At 39.9% G+C, this 20846-nt stretch overlaps 1 protein-coding gene across 3 annotated transcripts in view; it reads left to right on the plus strand.

Moving 5' to 3' along the window:
- The first annotated feature begins 2718 nt into the window (after positions 1-2718).
- Positions 2719-20846, plus strand: part of PPP2R2A (protein phosphatase 2 regulatory subunit Balpha) — an 80543-nt gene continuing 62415 nt past the window's right edge. The window contains exons 1-2 of one of the 3 annotated variants that reach the window (XM_055295752.2): positions 2719-3087; positions 4936-5010. In XM_055295752.2, the coding sequence (XP_055151727.1) occupies positions 3081-3087; positions 4936-5010 (82 nt within the window). In that variant the 5' untranslated portion in view covers positions 2719-3080. Of the gene's footprint in view, positions 3088-3519; positions 4548-4935; positions 5011-20846 lie in introns of those variants that run through there. The other 2 variants (XM_055295753.2, XM_055295751.2) reach the window with 2 other exon arrangements.

Genomic DNA, 20846 nt, shown 5'->3' on the forward strand with positions numbered 1-20846 from the left:
CCACAATCTCTGCCTCCCCGGCTCAAGCTATTCTCCTGCCTCAGCCTCCCGAGTAGCTGGGATTACAGGCATGCACCACTATACAAGGCTAATTTTTTTGTATTTTTAGTAGAGACAGGGTTTCTCCATGTTGGTCAGGCTGATCTTGAACTCCCAACCTCAGGTGATCCACCTGCCTTGGCCTCCCAAAGTATTGGGATTACAGGTGTGAGCCACCGCACCTGGCAAAAATGTTTTTTAAGTGGAAGATAGATAAGGAAGTGAGATGGACAAGAGCAACCCTTGACTCTGGGCTACCGGGTGTTCTGGCCTCTCCTCCTAAGGGCCATTCTGATGAAAGGGAGGCAGCTTATGGTCCTCCGAAAGGGCTCACCAGGGCCCAAAAAGAGCCAGGTCGCTTATACCAGTGTGCCAGGGTGCACTGGCCCTTGATTATCAGACCCATGTCAGCCCATTCTGCAGGCATGCAGTACCCTCGAGGCTCCAAACAATGTTCTTAAAACAGCACCTGGCACATAGTCGGTGCTATATAAATTTTTGTTATAATTATCCCAGTTTCTAGGCAAGCTTTATTGGCTTCTAAGAACAAATCATTTATGTAAACCAAATCATTTGCAGGGTATGTAAAGTCTATATTCTCTTTTTCTGTCTTCCTTTCTCTCTCTCTCTCTCCTTCCTTCTGGGTTCTGGTTAAGATGGGGAGCTCTCCCTGGAGAGTCTGGGATTGAACCACCAAAGAAGGGCAGAGCAAGTGAAAAGAAAATAAATGAAGGCATATCCAGAGAAATACATTTATGAAAAACACCAACATTGAAGAAAATACAGCATGCAGTGCATTGAAGTTTTGTACCTGTTGTACAGGTAGCCAAAAGATGACAGACAGAGGGTGGATTTTTAGTTTTGATTAATTCATTGGTAAGATGGGAAATATTCCCGCAGAAACGGAGGAATGATCATGCAGTGGTGCAGTTGTTCCTTTGGAGGAATTTTGAACGTTGTATTACGGTTCAGCTGTCCTGGAAATCAAAAATATGGTAGAAAGTGGAGATGGTGGGGAGGATGTGTAAATATCTTTAACTCCCCCTTCTTGGTCTCCAAACGCCTTTATCACTCCATTCAGCCGTAGGCCAAATTCTGGATGCTTTTACAGGTGTTTTTCATGTGTAAAACGTGCATATCTATCTCCTAGGAGTATTGTGGAGATGGAATGAGATATGTAAAGTGTGCTGTATATAGCAACTGCATCATTAGAGCATCTTTCAACAGAAGTGCACATCTCCTCATAGCTGATGACTGGCATTTCCTGCTCATTTTTTTCCTTCTACCTCTTAACCTTACTGACGATGCTTTCAATACAAATCTAATAATAACGGCAGCTAACATTTATCATGTGCTCATATTTCATCTCCCCAACAATCCTATCAGGTAGGACTGTCATTTTCATCTCCTGAGCCTTGGAATCACATTAGGCAGCCCGGCTTCAGAGCCCAGCACTTTTTGTGTTTTTGTTTTTGTTTTGACAGGATCGCATTCTGTCTCCCAGGCTGGAGTGCAGTGATGTGATCACACAGCTCACTGCAGCCTTGACCTACTGGGCTCAAGCAGTCCGCCTACTGCAGCCTTCTAGTAGCTCGGACTATAGGCACGCCATCATACTTGGCTAATTAAAAAAAAAAAAATTCTTTTTTGTAGAGATGGGTCTCCTTATGTTCTCCAGGCTGAACTCAGAACTCCTGGCCTCAAGCGATCCTTCCACCACGGCTTCCCAAAGTGCTGGGACTACAGGCGTGAGCCACCGCGCCCGGCCCTGAGCCCAGCTCTTAAGCACGCAGTCCAACACGTTTAGCTGGAGAGACGCCAGGCCACTTCTTGGGCCATACCCTTCTCATCACAAACTCAGGTTTCTCTTAGAAACCATTCTTAGTGTCCGCAGTGCCCAGGACTCCCGCGTTGGATCCTGGGGCCCATGAGAAGGTAATTTAATTCACCCAGATAGAACCAGCCCAATCATGTCCCTCTGAACCCCGTGAACTTTCACCCCGGCTGAGCAGTAAGTCTGCACCGCTGTCCCTTTCTTTGTGGTCTCAGGGCTAACCCAAAGTGAGAATTTCCTGAGAAGCAGTACAGGTATTTTTTTTTTTTTTTTTTGAGACACAGTCTTGCTCTGTTGCCCAGGCTGGAGTGCAGTGGCGCTATCTCGGCTCACTGCAACCTCCGCCTCCTGGGTTCAAGCAATTCTCACACCTCAGCCTCTGAAGTAGCTGGGATTACAGGCGCACACCACCACGCCTGGCTAATTTTTGTATTTTTTTAAGTAGAGACGGGGTTTCACCATGTTGGCCAGGCTGGTCTCGAACTCCTGACCTTGTGATCCGCCCGCCTCAGCCTCCCAAAGTGCTGGGATTACAGGCATGAGCCACCGTGCCCGGCCCGGGTATTCCTAAAAGACATAGGACCCCACGAATCCCTGCAGGCAAGCACATAAACTGGACTGCTGAGCCCGCCCCAGAGCCCCAGCGCTAGTGCGCGAGGCTGGGACACTGCTAGGTGTACACAGCCGCGGCCTGGCGCAGGCGGTGCGGGCAGAGGGGATGCCATGGCGAGGCGCTGGCGCGGCGCAGGCCCTGCCGGCCGGGACGTGGAGGGCGGGGCACAGGCGCAGCAGGAAGGGGGCGTGGCCAAGAGCACGCCCGGCCGCTCCCCCGCCCCTCCCCCTCCGCTCTCCGCCCCAGCTCGGCGGCTCCGCCCCCCTGGGTGACGTCACTGGCCAGGCCAGCCGGCGCCATTTTGAAAGTGGAGTCGCCTGCCCCTGCCGCTGCCGCCGCCGCCGTCGCTGTCGTAGCCGCCGCCGCCGCTGCCGGAGAAAGAGCACGGGCGGGGAAGCCCCAGAGTGAAATCTAGCATCCTGCCGGCTGGTCTGCCCGCCCCTCCTTCCTTTTCCCCCGGCCCCCGTCCCCTCCCCCCGCAGGTGCCATCCGCCGCCATCCGCCCTCTCTACCCCCCCATCCCCAGGTGAGGGGGGTGAGTTCAGGAAGCGGAGACCCCGAGGAACCCAGCAGGGTCACCATTTGCAGTGAAACATGGCAGGTAAAGGAGAAATCCCCCTCGCCCCCTGACAAGGCACCGCTTCCTTCTTCCTCCCTCCATCACCCCCTAGCGACCGCCCGCGCCTCGCGCGGAGCCACAGGGCGCCCCTCGGGTTTGAGGGAGTAGGGTCCAGAGGGGTGGGGTGGGGGCGGGGAGGGCTCCCGGGAGGCAAGTGGTCACGGTGAGAGTCACTGGGCTTGGAGAACGGGGCTGGCGCCGTGGCGGGGGTAGGGGTGGGGGTGGGGTGTGCCGGCGAGCTTGGGGTGAGCCGTGGGTGGGGCGGGGTGGGGGCGCGTGCAGATTTGTCCCTCCGGCTCGGGAGCCCGGTGGATCATCTCCCACCTCCCCACCTCGCCCCCCGCCTTTATTTTTTTTTCCTGCAGGTCTTCATTTAATTTCTATTTTTCCCCTTGCTGCAAGCCTTCTTGGGTTTATATACACATTTATTTTGCACCGAGAAGGAAGAGCGCTTTACAAGTTAAAATACAGTGGGGGCATATGTGTATTTTTTCCCCACTGTGGATGCCATTCTTTTTGAGAATGGAAGCCTCAATTTTTTGTTTCGAACCATTTCGTTTCCGTTTCTTCCCTCTTACCGCCGAAGAGTGCAAGGCCTTTCATGTACAGCAAGTTGCATGAAAATAATTTAAACTTTCCGTTTAGCATGTTAGCTTTTTTGCAGATGTCCTTTTCCCAAAAGGGTTTGGTAGAGTTAGTTAAAATAGTTGCGGAGTTCAGAGATATAAATAGCAAGGAGGAGAGAGATTTAGGTAGAAGCTTTGAAGGGGAGGGGAAAGGATGTAGAGAGAAAACCAGTTTGGAAATAAATTTAGCAAGGAATAGGGGTGATGGGGGAGAGAGAAGTAATGTAATTGCTTTGAGAATTCTTTTTGTACATGTTGGTATTGCTAAATCTTTTCCTTCATGTAGTAGAATCAGTTCCAGATTTAGATTCAGTTTCTCCCTAGAGCCCCAGGACATTTTCACCATTTCGATCTCAGTACTTGCACGTGAAATAGAAACATTCCGAGATGAGACCAGTTTTCCGTGCTGTATTCATTATTAAGATAATTAAACCTTTTGAAAAAGTTAACATGTCGGATTGACTTACGGTTTGCTGTAAACAAGTTGCTTGTTGGCCTTGTTGAAAAATGAAATGAGATTAAAATTGTTTTGCACGAGATGACATATTAGCAAAATGAATTCTTTGCCAGGTCTTTTGGAGTCGAGGGATGAGGTGAAGGGAGGCAGAACAAGCTTCCTTTGACAGTCTCTTTAGCAGCATTCATTTCAGTTTCTTTTCCTCTCTGTCTGGAGCCAGTGATTTGCTGGTAATGAATGCAAAGAACTGGGTGTAGTGTTTGATGTGTGTGCACTTTGGTGATAGGGTTCATATGAATCATTACTCCTTACCCAGGCAGTAATGTTCCCGAAGTTTTCTCTTCGTTCTATGTTTCATGGTAGTTTAACCTTATTAACTCTTCTGCAGGATTTTTGTACACTTAAAAAGAAAACTCTTTAACTCTTGGTATTTACTTTTTTCTGGTAGGTCTTGCGTGAATGTAAGGCTTTTACTGTATTTGAGAGGAAGTTTGTGAACAGATGTTTAATGACCACAAAACATGTGCCTTTAAATATTTCATACCTGGAATCTTTGTTTTTTTTCTTTTTAATACAATACCAAGTATTGGGGACTAACCTCTTTCCAAACTGGTGCTCTTGGTGGTAGTTGTATGTGTGGGCAGAACTAGGCTGTTAGTATCATGCCAACCATGGATACCATCTCTGTGTTTACGAGAGTCAACATAAGCAGAACTCGGTTTTAATTGGTATGTTTTCTTTTTCCAGGAGCTGGAGGAGGGAATGATATTCAGTGGTGTTTTTCTCAGGTGAAAGGAGCAGTAGATGATGATGTAGCAGAAGGTAAGAAAGCATTTAATAATGCAAAATTTGGATATATAATTTTTTCAGAAATATTTCCTACTGAGGGATTTCCTTGAAGCCAAGACTGCTATAAATTCAGGATGGTTTTGTGTTTATTGTCCAAGAAATGTAAGAACAGTTTTAAAAGATACCTTTCTGAAAAACAGCCTTAAATTTCATTTGTTATTTATGCCTTGTTTTTATTATTTTTTCCTCTGAATTTACATGGAAGGAGTGGTAGATGATGAGACATACAAAATCCTCACATGAAAGCTCTGAGGTCCGTAGAAGGGTTTCTTTGTTATGTAAATTCCACATACAAATAAATGGTGATGCATTTTTATATTCGTACATTGTTTTTAGATAAGTAAATTGAAATAGGTGCCATCAACGTTTGGCTCAGAAACATTCTTAACAGCATCTTTGATTTTTATGGGAAGATTTTTTAACTACTTTTGAATTTGTCCACTTTGGGAGTGTGATACTGCTTGGCATATTCTGTGAAGAGATGATAGCTCAGATTATTCATTTTGTTGTCTTTCTGGTATTTAGGTGGATAAGACAGTAACAATGCTATGCATATATCGCTTGTCTTTTAGGAATCGTATATTCTTGTGCAGGTAGAAACTGTTTGATCAATTGAAGTACTTACGTCTAATTTTCTCCCTAAATTTGTTTTCTAACGTGTTTCAGAAGTTTAAGTTTTGAAACTTCAAGGTTTTGCATTCATTTGAGATGGTTTTAGGCAGCGGAGGCATTTCCCACAAAGTTGGTGCATTGTTTCATTCCTCAGAAATGTTGAAGTTTGAGTTTTAATGGTATTGTGTGTCTTGAATTACAGTACGAATTTTCCCAACAAAACTCAGATAAATTTAAACATGTACTTGTGAGTTTTAAAAATTTGGTGAAAATTCATAAGTCTTTTTTCCCTAGATTGTGTTGTCCTCATATTTCTGACCTGTCTGTAGGGTACTGTTTGTTTTGGAGATTTTTTTTCAGGTGGTGGGTGGTAGCCAAGCGCTTTTATTTGCTTGTGTCGGTGTCATTCTTAATTGTCTGTTTTAGAGTGTGGTGAATCCTATGGGAAGCCAACTGGCGTAGGTTATACTTGTCATATTTTGCAGAGCTCTCTCACGTTCCTTTTCTGTTGGATCCTCATCTGTTTCTTAGATGAGAAGCCAGAAACAAAAGAGACTGACTGATGGTCATGCACATAGTGTAAATCAAGGTTTTCTGATGAAGTCAGTGGTGTTTGACTTGTTCAGAGAAGTAAGTCCTAACTTCAAGGGAGGAGTTGTATATTACTCATGTTTTAACTACATTACCTGTTGAATAGTAGACACTCCAGTATTGGATCATTATTTCTGTGCAGTTGTGTAATACTCACCAAGTTATGAAAGTGCTGTATACTTGGAAAATATTCTTTGGTTGAATTCCATTTATTCCCTTAGGAAAGTTCCCCTAAATGCTGAGCACTGAGGGTACTTGGTGTCTGGAACATAAACTCTGCCCACAAGGAGCTCATAGTTTGTTTGTTAAACATTACACAGAAAGATCACATGGCTTTTATTTAATCAGAAGAAATTGATAGTTCAAACTGAACATCATTTACCTACCTGAACCAAATTACTTGTGATATACATTAAGTCCTCCCTTAATGTATAGGTTCTGTCAATAATGTAATGTCAATAGGTTCTGTGACTTTAAGCAAAGAAAGCAACTTATAACAGAACCATTTTTTATCAAAACTATAACAAAAGATGCTGAGCAGAAAACAAAGTCAAAGTTTTCAAGAACCTAGTGACGTGAAGTTAGGAGATAAATCAGTTATAGTTCCCCTTTGCTGATACTTAGTGGCTGCATTTTTCTACTGATTCATTAAATAATTTTCTTTAGAGGTTGTTAAATATTTTAACGTAAGCATATTCTTAGCATCCTAAAATGCTGGTACTTGGTATATACATTTTAGTAAAATAACATATCTTAGTAAAAATATGACTTGTTCTAATAGGTATTGCTATACAAATGTATTAAGTATAAAAATAATCCAATTTTCAAATGACACTGCTTTAATTTGGGTATTTCTGCATACTAGAGTTTGTATATTATAGTTTTGTTTGTTTACTAAGGGGAGATTTGCTTTTCTCAAGTAAGATTATTAACACATTCCCCACCCCCCTACCTTTAGACTGATCTCTTAAACAGGTTACATGTAGCTCAACTTTTACTTGCCTGTTTTCTGTTAATGATACATTTTGATTGTCTCCATATTGCCTGCCTTTCTCCCGTCTACATGCAGTCAGCTGCCAGGGCATACCATTTTTACTCTGTAATGCCTTAATCTTCTTTGCATACCTGCTTTCACCTCTATTCAGGTTTGCACTCTCCCTCATCTGGATTGCACTAAGTTCCTAAATTATTCCCTGCTTCTTCGTCCTGTGTTTTGCTTCAAAGTTAATCTTAAATGCAGTCCCAGTTTTGTCGTTTTCCTCATAAGTCTACAGTGGATCACTGTATCCACTGGATTAGGAATTAAGTTCAAACATCTGGGTCTAGAATGTATGACCTTTGCCCAATATGGCCTCTCCTTCTCTCAGTTTATTTGCTGCTATGGCTAATGACCCAGGTAAACAGATACTATTCTTAAAAGGCGTTCTATGCTCTCTCACTTTAGGGTCTTTGTTTTTGCTGCTTCCACCTTGGAATGCCTGACAGTCGTGCCAGGATCCTGCTTATCCCTCAAGTCATGCCTTTAACCTTTTTGCTAATTTCCTCTTTTGGAAATACCTATTTTTAAAATCTTCCTTTATAGCACTTTGTTACGTAGATATCATATAGTACCCCACATCTCTGCTGTTACGTACTACAGAGTTTAGTGCAGGACTGATTTATCTTCGTACCTTATGCAGGCATGAAGCTGCTCTGTCTAGAACAGTGCCTGGCACGCAGTAGTTGAATATTTGTTTGAATGAAGGAACATAAATGTTATTGTTCTTAGGTTTTGAAAGGGGAAGAGAAACGGTAAAAGGCAGGATGATTGAGATGTACTTCTAGCAGTCATGGATTTATTTACTTGGTAGGCTTTTTAAAATAAAAAATTTAAAATGCTTTCTGCAGAATCATTGGTAGGCTTTTTATAATCAGATTGATGATATACAACCATATAATGCAAAGAAATCAGGAGACCTTGGGTTTTTACCCTAGCTCCAGCACAAACTAGTGTATGTCACTGGGGATAAGTACTCCCCTGGGTTCCTGTGTGTTTAGCAATGGAATAACAAGAGTGGATTAGGTGATTTCTGCTCTTCCTTGTACTTCAATCTTGTTAATTTCCAAAGGCATCTAAAAACAGCCCAAATTCTTTTTTTTTTTTTTTTTTTGTGAGACAGAGTCTCAGTCTGTTTGGCTGGAGTGCAGTGGCACCATCTCGACTCACTGCATCCTCAGCCTCCCGGGTTCAAGTGATTCTCCTGCCTCAGACTCTTGAGAAGCTGGGACTACAGGCGCACACTGCCATGTCCAGCTCATTTTTATATTTTTATTAGAGATGGTTTTGCCATGTTGGCCAGGCTTGTTTTGAACTCCTGACCTCAAGTGATCCACCTGCCTCGGCCTCCAAAAGTGCTGAGATTACAGGTGTGAGCCACCGGCCACAAAATTATTAGTACTGGTAATTAATACTACTGGTAAGCTAAATTGTTTGAGATACCGTACTCTCTAGAGGCCTTAAATAAAAAATAAATTATTGCTAGTAATATATTTTACATTTTTAATTTTTCTTTTATTGAAAACTTTCTGTCACGAGACAGTAGGTAAGAGCACAGACTCAGGTGCTAGGCTACATGGTTTGAATCTTGCTCAGTCATTTATCAGTTGTGTGATCATCTCTTTGTGCCTAGCTCCCCTCTATAAAATGAGGATAACAATAAAACCTGTCTTACAGTGTTGTTTTGATGATTAAATGAGTTTATACACATAAAACAGAACAGTACCCAGCAGAAAAGAGCCTTATGAGGATTTAGATATTATTACTTGAACCTTCATATTATTGTTACTTTGAAGGAAGAGTCTTTGGAGTATGAGTAAATTGAGGATTTGTCTTTAAAGCCTTCTAAAAATTTCTCAAAGTGAAGCAAATAGCATGTATGTGTGTTTTATACATACTCTTTGATTCCACTAATAAATTACAAAATACATTCAAAATTAAGCTGGAGGTTTAGAGACACATATGAAGCTGGTAAAACTATGAAGAAAAGCTATGAAGTAAAAGGAAAAAAACATACTGTAAAAAGTACTGTAAAAGTCAGTATAGTGGCTACCTTTAAGCTGTTGGAAGGGAGTTGTGATTGGGAAGGGCTGGGGAGGCCCTTGGGGGCTATCTTGACTGGGATGGTGGTTGTACAGATGTTTGTAAAGACTAACCTGGACATTTTTGTTTCAATTTTTGGTTTTCTTTATCTGTTACATTTTACAATAAGAAGTTTTTAGAAATCTAATACTGTACTAAAGGGTTTAGGATGAAAAATGGCAGTCCCCTACCTCCCCACTCCTTAATCCCTAGTCCATCTCCTAAGAGCAGTTGTTCAACTCTTCTGCTGGATTCCTTGGTGCGTCATTTCCTTTTTGGGAATAAAATGGTATTTCTATATCTTGTCAATTTTAGTATTTCCAGCTGACTTGCTCCTCTAGTAGGTGATAACTAAGCTATTCACATTATCACCCCCATTTCTGTCCCCATTGTGTCCCGATGTTACATCACACACTATGATTAATTTGGACGTCAGTGCTTAAGTTATGACCATGCACATGTTTTCTACTGAACCAGTAGTGCTCTGCAGTGTTTATTTCATCCTGAAGGTAATACAATAATTGCTTGTTAATTTGACTATTTGGTTTTTTAAAAAACGTAATCAATCTGGAACATTATAGAAAGTATGTGGAATAGTATAATGAACTCCTGTCACCCGGCATTGTCAACGGCCAGTGTTGCCCCATTTATGGTTCTATCACTTGACCCTTTCCCATCCTTTTGTTGTTTAATAATGTAATACTTGTTTTTAAAATCTGAATTTAACAAAATAGAAAGCCAAGTTCATTTCTTAAAGTCAAACAGTAAGAAATTTTTTCTAACAATTTTGATAATGTGTTTAAATTTTACTTGTGGAAATAAATTATTAAAAATTCAAGTACATGTGGATAATCTGAAATGTGTAATATTTGGTCAAAATAATGGAACAGGCCAGGTGCAGTGGCTCACACCTGTAATCCTAGCACTTTGGGAGGCCAGGCGAGAGGATCTCTTGAATCCAGGAGTTTGAGACCAGCCTGGACAACATCGTGAGACCTTGTCTCTACAAAAATTAAAAATATTAGCAGGGCATGGCGGTGTGCAACTGTAGTCCCAGCTACTCAGGAGGCTGAGACTTGAGCCTGAGAGGTCTGCTACAGTTAGGCTGTGATTGTGCCACTGGTCTCCAGCCTGGACAACAGAGTAAGACTCTGTTTCAAAAAAAAAAAAAAGGAACAACTTAACCATTCAAGATAGTTATTTTAATTATTTTAATGTAGATTTTCATTGTTTAGTAATCTTAAAATATCAGATGTTATTAAATATTTAATAATGAACCTCATCTCCATATTTGATAGTCTTAAACTTTCACAGGAAATTATTTTAGGATATTATCTTATAAAGTCTGATTTTATGAAACTTGGATCCAAGTGCATTGTGTGTTTTCAACTCTTTGCTTTCTGTTTACTTTTGGTAGGATTTAGCCCTGTGGACTGGGTCTTGAAAAGTATTTTTTAAATGGTAGAGGCTAAAATATGCCCCAAATAAAGACATAAGTAAAAATTTGAGAAACAGTCCATATTATGATATCTCATACAATTTAATGCTTTTAGTCCATTCCATATGTTTAATGCTCTAATATAAACAGAATTTAAAATCATTTCTCTTCTGCGTCTCTTTTTTTTTTTTTTTTTGTTAGAGACAAGGTCTTGCTATGTTGCCCAGGCCGTCTTCTGTGTTTCTTAGAGTAGTATGCATGTTAGATTTAGGCAGTAAGGTAAGTTAGTAGAAAAAAATAGTAGAACCCTGTTGTTTTGTGGATTTAAAAATAGTGGCACATTAGCTGTATTCCGAAACCTAGTGACCTATGGTAAAGGTCTTATTTAATATCCTTACCTTATATGACATGTGACACTTCTTTTTCTTAACACCAGCATTGCCGGGCGCAGTGGCTCATGCTTGTAATCCCAGCACTTTGGGAGGCCGAGGCGGGTGGATCATGGGGTCAGGAGATCGAGACCACAGTGAAACCCCGTCTCTACTAAAAATACAAAAAATTAGCCGGACGTGGTGGCGGGCGCCTGTAGTCCCAGCTACTCAGAGAGGCTGAGGCAGGAGAATGGCGTGAACCTGGGAGGCGGAGCTTGCAGTGAGCCGAGACTGCGCCACTGCACTCCAGCCTGGGCAACAGAGCAAGACTCCGTCTCAAAAAACAACAACAACAAAAAAAAACACCAGCATTACTACTGAAGTCTAGTAGACCTCATTCACTACAGTCACTTAAAGTTGTAGTGTAAATTTACCCATTAAATACCATGAATGATAGCATCTGTTTAGCATCAAATAGTTGTCTTGCTTTATTTTAAAATACTAAGTTTTTTCACATTCATTTGACAAAAAATTAGGAGAGATAATGGCCATTGAAAAGATATTGCTGATGTTTTGTCTTGTTATTAAAATAAAACAAAAATTAGCCTTAGGTGTTTCTTAGTACTCTATAGTAGTGAACGAAATATTAAAATCAGGTTCTTGAAAATTGTGGAATAAGCAGAATGATGAGAGGTTGAAGCAAAAATGTATTAAATCAGTAAAGAGGTTACAATGTGTTACATATTTGCATATAAATGTTTGCCTAGTTTATCTTAAAGTTGATTGTAGGAAGAAAGGTAAGTTTCTTAATGCTGTTAAATAGGAAAACTGAAGGATGGGAAATAGCTAAAAAATTTTAGCTAATATCCTCAACTATAATCTTGTTGTCCTTTAAGGTGATGATGGAAATTATAATTAAGTAACCAAGTATCCATAAGGTGCTTCCTCAGCAGACAGAAAAGTAAAAGCTGGCGGGGCGCGGTGGCTCACGCCTGTGATCCCAGCACTTTGGGAGGCCAAGGCAGGCAGATCACGAGGTCAGGAGTTTGAGACCAGCCTGGCCAATATGGTGAAACCCTGTCTCTACTAAAAATACAAAAATTAGCCGGGTGTGGTGGCGCGCGCCTGTAGTCCCAGCTACTCAGGCTGAGGCAGAAGAATTGCTTGAACCTGGGAGGTTGCGGTGAGCCGAGATCGTGCCACTGCACTCCAGCCTGGGCAACAGAGCAAGACTCCATCTCAAAAAAGAAAAGAAGAAAGCCTGGGTGCAAATTAGATTTTCTATAAATAAACTGCTATATAGTCATTGTAAGGAAGGCATGGCGTGGCCATCTTGAGTACCTACATTTTTTGAGTGCTTAACTATGTACCAGGCATTGTTTTAGGTGCTTTACATCTATTTACTGTTCTTCACGAAAACCCTGTGAAACAAGTAGATACCGGTGGGAAAGTTAGTTTTAACTATATAATCTTGAGCAGGTGGTGAAGCTGGGATTCTTACCTCAGACCTTTTACTTTTTCTAATATAATTTTATTTCAAAACTTAATCTCCTTTTAGTTCAGGTGAAGGTGTTTGATGTTGAACTGCAACTCTTGTTTATAACAAGGTTTATTTGTAATGCCTAGTAGATAATTTTTATTTTGAAGTAATTAAATATAATTTGGATATTTGTTGAATTTTCTGCTAATGCCATTCTTTTTTTTTCTTTTTTTTTTTTTTTTTTTTTTTTTTTTTTTTTTTTTTTTTTTGAGACAGGGTCTCGCTCTGTCACCCTGGCTGGAGTGCAATGGCGTAATCACGGCTCACTGCAGCCTCAACCTCCCAGGCTCAAGCGATCCTCCTGAGTAGCTGGGACTACAGGCACAGGCCACCACGCCCAGCTAGTTTTTTAAAATTTTTTTTGTAGAGACAGGTCTCACCATGTTGCCCAGGCTGGTCTGCTGATGGCATTCGTTAGCTGAGATGTGCTATATATAGATGGGGTATAAGGGCTTTGTGAACCCTCTGATGATGTGTGTGAAATTGTATGTGATTGTACATATGTGCATTTCTCTGGTCGGAGTCCGTAGCTGCCATCAAAATTGATATCATTTAGTCCAGCGGTTCTCTAAATGTCGTCTGGCAACCCCTGAACTCATTCAAAATGTCTGTGAAGTCAAAACTATTTTCACAGTAGTACTCAGGTAATACTTGCCTTTTTCAATACACTGACTTTGCAGCAGTGCTGCAGAAGCCATCTTAGCATGAGATCAAGACAGTGGCACAAAAGGGTACCTGTAGAGGTAATCTTCATCACCGTGTACTAGCAGTTTAAAAAACAATCAGTTTTAAGAATGTCCTTGAAGCAGTGAGAACTTAATTTTATTAAATTTCTGCTTGAACACATGTCTATTAAACGTTCTGCATGACAGAATGGAAGGTATACCTAGAGTACTTCTGCAAGGGAGCAAAGTACAGTGGTTGTCTGGAGGAACAGTACTGGTGCAGCTGTTTTGAGTTTCAACTGCAGTTTTCATGGAACATCACTTTTATTTGAAATAACTGATAAACTATAGTTATTCAGACTTGGATATTTGGTGGACATTTTCTCAAAAGAACAGTGAAACTGTTACTTCAGTGGACAGTGTTTGTTGCCCATGATGAAATTTGAGCTTTCAAGCAAAAACTAGAATTTTGGAAAACACGTCCCTGCCATTGTGAGCTTGACAGCCTCCCAATACTTAAAATATTTTTTCAAATAAAATCAGTAGTCATATTAATGAATGTGATTTTTTGATACTATGTAATGTGTCAACATTTGGAAGATCTGCATAACTCAGTGAATCAGTCTTTTACGAGTGACCAATGCATGTGATGTTAAACAGTCATACATCAGTAAAAGTGCATGCTAGAGCATTGAATTTTAATGTGACAGACTACCAATATGTTTTGAGATTCCACAAACCTTTAAGAATCTACCACTGCGGAATTTTGGTGTAGTATCAAAGGTATATCCATAACTACCTGAAAAACCGATTAAAATATTCCTCCTTTTCTAACTACATATCTGAGTGAGGCTGTATTTTCTTCATATATTTAACCGACAGAATATATTGTGGTACAGTACATTGAATACAGAAGCAATTAAGAGAATCTTCATTCTGTTAGGCCAGATATTAAAGAGATTTGCAGCAATTTAAAGCAGTGTCATTAATTTTGTTGCTGGGGGGGCGTAGTCATTTTTCATAACATTTTTGTTAATGTGTGAGGTTTATTACTATTTTACAATGAAGAAATATTTTAAAGTTTAAAAGGTCTTTGGTGGTTAAGATTTTAAGAGTTAAGGGGATCCTGTCATTCAGAAAATTTGACAGTTGTTGGTTTAGTCTGTTCATAGATTTCATTTTATTTTAATGCTTTACAAGTCTCATGAACCACAAGGTAAGTGATCAGAATAGTGTACTGCTTTTGTGGATGAATGTCTTAAAAAATTGCCTATGAAAGTAGTTTCTGTGACTTGAAATTGTTTCAGTCTCCTCCCTCCCTGTTCTTTTAGATACCAAATTAGATCTGCCTTAAGCTCTTTCAGCTGGTGATGTTGGTGAAGGAAGAATACCTTCAGGACGTTAAAGTATCTATTTTTAAACTTACCTCTCCCTTACAGAGATTAAATACTAGTAACATATTTGCCAGAATAAAATAATTTTTTACAGTTTTCCCCACAATGTCTGCTCAGGTCCAACTATCAGGAACACTGAAATTCTCACAGCCTAATTTAGTGCCATTCCTAGGTTGCCTGCCTCGTCATTAGAAGTGAGTTGGTGACCTTGACATTGTGTTTTATTTCGAGCCCATCATGTAGCAGTTTGGTGATGTGTTGTCTGTTCTAGGAAAGAAGGCATAAAATTGGCTTGCTAACTCTCTTTATTTCCCAACTTAACTACTGAAGGGAAGAGAGAGAGGGAACAATGTTTTTCTGAAAATCCTGAAGTGAACAACATAATTCTATTTTAAATAGTTAAATTTCCCATTCTAAGGATGTAGTATCAACTATTGCTTAATATTTTCAGTATGTTTGTGGCTGTTTTCTACTCTTGAATGCCAAAGTTTGTAGACTTTAACAGTTTTCTGTCCAGGTTTAAACACTGAATGTAATAAAGAAACTCAGCTAATTTTTAAAAATGAATATGAATGTTTTTAGTTAATTTTGGTGGTAGTTGATTACAATATCATCTAGATCTTTGCTCTTGGCATATGTGGAATCCTTGGCAAGTCGTTGAATACTTCTATATACCACATTGCCGGGAGTTACACTCTTGTAGCTTTTAGTTTCTATTGGTTAAATCCTCTCTGTATGTTCAAATACCAGATGGAGTTTTCTCTTCTAGAATCTTCGAATGATCTTTTTCCAGTTCACAGGGTCTGTGGACCGGTGATCTGGTTTAAGAACTTCTGCTCTAATCTTGAGTTATGCCTATGTTTACACACTTACTGAAACTTCTCTACTGGACTCCAAATTTGGAAGAATCAAGGATGTTTGTATGGTAATAATGGTGTTTAGACTATTTAGGAGGGTATTTTTTCTTACTAGTCCTCTTATTACTTTTTCCTGAGATAATATGGGAGGGATTAATCATCTCTAAAATACCGGACTTGACAGATTTAGCGTGTTCCCATCTTTTTTTTTTTCCCTTTATTAAAAACTGTCTCTCATGGGTAAAAACATTAGAGAGATATATTGGATTTTGAATCAGTTGCTTATTTTATACTTTAATCAGAAGGAAATTTAAGTTCTTCAGTAGCTTGTATTAAGAGAGAAATCAGAGTAGATAAAAGGGATTGGGGGCAAAATTTTAAAAATTTTCTAAAGATCCAGAACATGGTTAGATCTGGGACAGTGTTACTTTTCAAACCTACCATTGCAGGCTCATTGTAGGTCTGCTCTGCATGAAAGTAGAAATAGTACCTTTTTGGTGTTACCCTGCGTGTCTGTTTTTTCCTGCTTACCACAAGATAAGATTCTTAAGGGTAGATGACTTTCTAAGGTAAGATAAGAGGAATCTTTCCTTTTGGCTAATAGAGTGGGAAGGCTCTAATTCAAGAGAAACAGGCTATTGTAGGCAATAAATAGTTCTGACCAAATTTCTTATTAAGGCATGCAACATGCAAAAATGTTTGTTAAAGGAATTGGTAGTAGCAAAGGCATTGCTTGTTCTGTCTTTTTTCCCCTTGACATAAAGTGAGCATTATTTTTTTTTCTAGCAACAGAACCAATTTTTAGTGAAAATTTTTAGCTACCTAATGTTTTTATGCATATTATAGAAAACGTATAACATTAAATTTACCATCTTAACCATTTTCAAATACACTGTTCAGTAGTGTTAACTCTATTCATATTGTGAAACATCCTCAGAACTTTTTCGTCTTGCAAAACTGAAACTCTATACCCATTAAACAACTCCCTTCTTCCCCTCCCGTCAGCTCTTGGCAGCTACCATTCTACTTTCTGTTTCTGTAAATTTGACTGCTTTAGATTCCTCCTCCAAGTGGAATCATACAGTCTTTTTGTGACTGGCTTATTTCATAATGTCTTCAGGGTTCATCCCTGTTGTAGTATGTGACAGGATTTCCTTCCTTTTTAAGGCTGAATAATAGACCATTGTGTGTATATATCCCTTTTGTTTATTCATTCATCCTTTGATGGACATTTTGGTTGCTTTCACGTTTTAGCTCTTGCGAGCTCCTAGTCTTTCTATATATATCGGGTTCTGTGGGAAGGAACCAGGTAGGTACTTTCTGTAATTAATTTGAGTAGTCTAGGTAGAACATGAAAGTGTCAGTTTAAAGGATTTAGAGATTGGTAGTTTTATTTTTAAAACTCCTGTTTGATTGAGTCTACATCTCTGATTTTTATGGGGAGGGGGTAGAGCTAAGGTGAGACACAGCCACAAGTCAACAGGTAACTGTTGAGTTCCCAGCACTGTGAAGAATGCGAAGGAGATAGAAGACATTATTCCTTCATTTTAGGTACATGGAGGTCCATTTTATTGAAATAAACATTTCCCATAGCACTTGGCATTTGGTATTACACCTATTTATGGTACTGTGAAAACCTTCTCTAATGCCATGTAAAAATTTTACAGATAATACTAGAGTCTGAGTAGTAAATTACTTTCCCTTTTCTAAGTTGATTTTATGCTGCTTGATATTGAGATGGGGATGTAGTACAAATATTTACTTGTTTCTTGGAGTTAAATTTTAAAAAGTCCCATATTGCAGGTCTAAGACCATAAATTTGTCTTTTACTGCTTTCAAATGGTCTTGAGTTGGAATTTTCTAATTAATATTTTTAGAGACTTCTCTAGGTGAATGTTTATGGTAGCCTACAAGCTACCATACAAAATTACAAAAATTAGCTGGGCATCGTGGCACGTGCCTGTAATCTCAGCCACTCAGGAGGCTGAGACAGGAGAATCGCTTGAACCCAGGAGGTACAGGTTGCAGTGAGCCGAGATTGTGTCGCTGCCCTCCAGCCTGGGTGACAGAGAAAGACTCCATCTCAAAAAAAAAATGAGTTTCTAGGCTGAGCACGGTGACTCACATCTGTAATCCCAGCACTTTGGGAGGCCAAGGTGGGTGGATCGCTTGAGGTCAGGTGTTCGAGACCAGCCTGGCCAACATGGTGAAACGCCATCTCTACTAAAAGTACAAAAATTAGCTGGGCTTGGTGGCGCTTGCCTGTAATCCCAGCTACTCAGAAGGCTGAGGCACGAGAATTGCTTGAACCCAGGAGGCAAAGGTTGCAATGAGCCAAGATTGCGCCCCTGTACTCCAGCCTGGGTGACGGAGCGAGACTCTGTCTCAAAAAAAAAAAAAAAAAAAAGTTTTCTAGAGCCAATAAACTGCATTTACAAAAGAAAAACACTCATTTTGCAGCACTATACTTCTGAGTCACACACAGACTACATTTACATCTAACTTTCCCCACTGTATTAATCAAATCTAGTTTGTACATCTGTTATACAAACCAAATACAGGTAAAGATTTTTATGTTTTAATAACTAGGTTAAAAAAATCTAATAAAGGCTGGGCATGATGATGCATGCCTGTAGTCCGAGCTACTCAAGAGGCCAAGGCAGGAGGATTGCTTGAGCCCAGGAGTTCGAGGTTGCGGTAAACCATGATCGTGCCACTACGCACCAGCCTGGGTGACAGAAAAAATATTAATACGTATATAGAATGGTAAATCAAGAGGAATACAGCAAGTGTATGCTTCTCTCTTCTTTCTCCCAGTTTCTTCATGCTCTCACCAGAGATGCCATCACAGGATTCTTATATATCATTCCAGAAGCATTTTATTTTGTATTTGCAATGTTTTTAACAGCACGTCTTTATCATTTTGGACTTGAAAGTAGGAAAATGTATTCTAGGAATCCATGAATTATTAGGCAAGGTCTATAGGCCCTGCCTTAAAGAGGATCTGATGAGTTGCCTGAGAAATTAGCATTTTCTTTTAACCAGTAGATTAAAACCATACAGATTTCTATATGGAGAGTTGCTGAGAAGGTTGTAAACATTTGGAATTTACGTCTAGATATGCAATTAGTGGACTCTAAACAAAGCTAAGTAAAATCTATAATATCTAAGATATCCAAGTCTTTAACAGTTTGGGTTCATAGATACTGGAGTCTTTGGATTGTAGACCTTAAGTCTTCTTTTCGCCACTTGAATCTGATTGTTCCTGGCAGTGTGTAAAGTGACCGGTTCATTTTGGTGATTTATTTAATTAAGACTATACTACGCATTATAGAATAGGCTAGATCCTAAAGACATAATGTGTGTTCTTAACTGTTCAGTAAACACGTAGGCCTTTTTGGTCACTTGTCCACCATGTCTAATTCTCAACCTAATTTCTTGGGAGTTTTGTTAATATTCCTTAAAATGCCAAAATGTCGTAATTTGTATACTGCTCAGGTTGATTAGAATAAAGCTTTGTTAAATTCTTGCTATGCAAAATTCTTTATCTTTAAGAATTTTTATTTGTTAAAGGAAAAACAACTTTGATTATAAATGTCTGAGAAATTTAAAAAATAAGTGCTCAAGAGACTGAGCTCTCTATAAGTGCCTTATATGCATTATCTCGTTTAATCCTCTCACTCTGAGGATAAATTATTACTTTCATTTTATAGATGAGGAAATCAAGGCTTAGATAAAGTAACTTGCCCAAAGTCACGTAGTTGGAAAATGGGGGAGGGAGGGGTTGAACCTTGTTCGTTCTTCTGACTTCACAGCCCATGTACTATATGTAAATGAAAAAATAAAATCAAATACAGGCATACCTCAGAGATATTGCTGCTTTGGTTCCAGATCACTGTAATAAAGCAAATACTGCAATAAGGTGAGTCGCGAATTTTTGGTTTCCAAGAGCAATAAAAGTTATGTTTACATTATGCAGTAGTCTGTTAAGTGTACAATAGCGTTAATGTCTGAAACAACAGTGTACATTACAATTAAAAAGTACATTATTGCTAAAAAATGTTAATAGTCATCTGAGCCTTCAGCAAGTTTACATTTTTTGCCAGTGGAGGATCTTATCTTGATGTTGATGGCTGTTGACCGATCAGTGTGGTGTTTGCCGAAGGTTGGAGTGACTGGCACTTCTTAAAAAGTGCCAAATGAAATTTGCTGCATCAGTTGACACCTTCTTTCATGAAAGATTTCTCCCGTAGCATGCAATGCTCTTTAATAGCGTTTTATCCACAGTAGAACTTCTTTCAAAATTGGAGACAATTCTTTAATCCTACTGCTGCTTTATCAACTAAGTTTATATAATATTCTAAATTTTGTTTGTTTCATTTCAACAATGTTCACAGTGTCATCACCAGCAGTAGATTCCATCTCAAGAAACCATTTTCTTTTATTAAAAAGAAACTGCTCATCTATTGATGGTATCATGAAATTGGACCAATACATCTTTAGGCTCCACTTCTAATTCTAGTTCTCTCGCTCTTTCCACTACATCTGCAGTTACTTCCTACATGGAAGTCTTGAGCCCCTCGGAGTTATCCATGAGGACTGGAATCAGCTCCTTTCAAACTGTTGTCAATGTTGATATTTTGACATCCTCCCATGAATCGTGGAGGTTCTTAATGGCATCTAGAATGTTGAATTCTTTCCAGGAGGTTTTCAGTTGACTTTGCCCAGATCTTTAAGAGGAATCACTGTCTGAGGCAGTTATAGCCTTACAAAATATATTTCTTTTTTTTTTTTTTTTTTGAGATAGGGTCTCTGTTGCCCAGGCTGCAATGCAGTGATGTGATCATGGCTCACTGCAGCCTTGACCTCCCGGGCCCAGGTGATTCTCCCACCTCAGCCTTCCAAGTAGTTGGGGCTTCAGGTGTGCGCCACTACACCTGGCTCATATTTCTACTTTTTGTAGAGTTGGGGTTTCAACGTGTTGTCCAGGCTGGGCTTGAGCTCCTGGGCTCAAACGATCCACTCACCTTGGCCTCCCAAAGTGCTGGGATTACAGGAGTGAGCCACCACCTGCAGCCTATATTTCTTTAATAATGCTAACAATTGTCTTGTAAGTCAGAATCATGCCTTGATCCATGGGCTGCAGAATGAATATTGTGTTAGCAGGCATGTAAACAACATCTTCTTGTCCCTCTCTATCAGTCCTTGGGTGAGCAGCAATAT

This window comes from Symphalangus syndactylus, chromosome 10, assembly GCF_028878055.3.
Source record: "Symphalangus syndactylus isolate Jambi chromosome 10, NHGRI_mSymSyn1-v2.1_pri, whole genome shotgun sequence".
NCBI classification, from domain to species: domain Eukaryota; kingdom Metazoa; phylum Chordata; class Mammalia; order Primates; family Hylobatidae; genus Symphalangus; species Symphalangus syndactylus.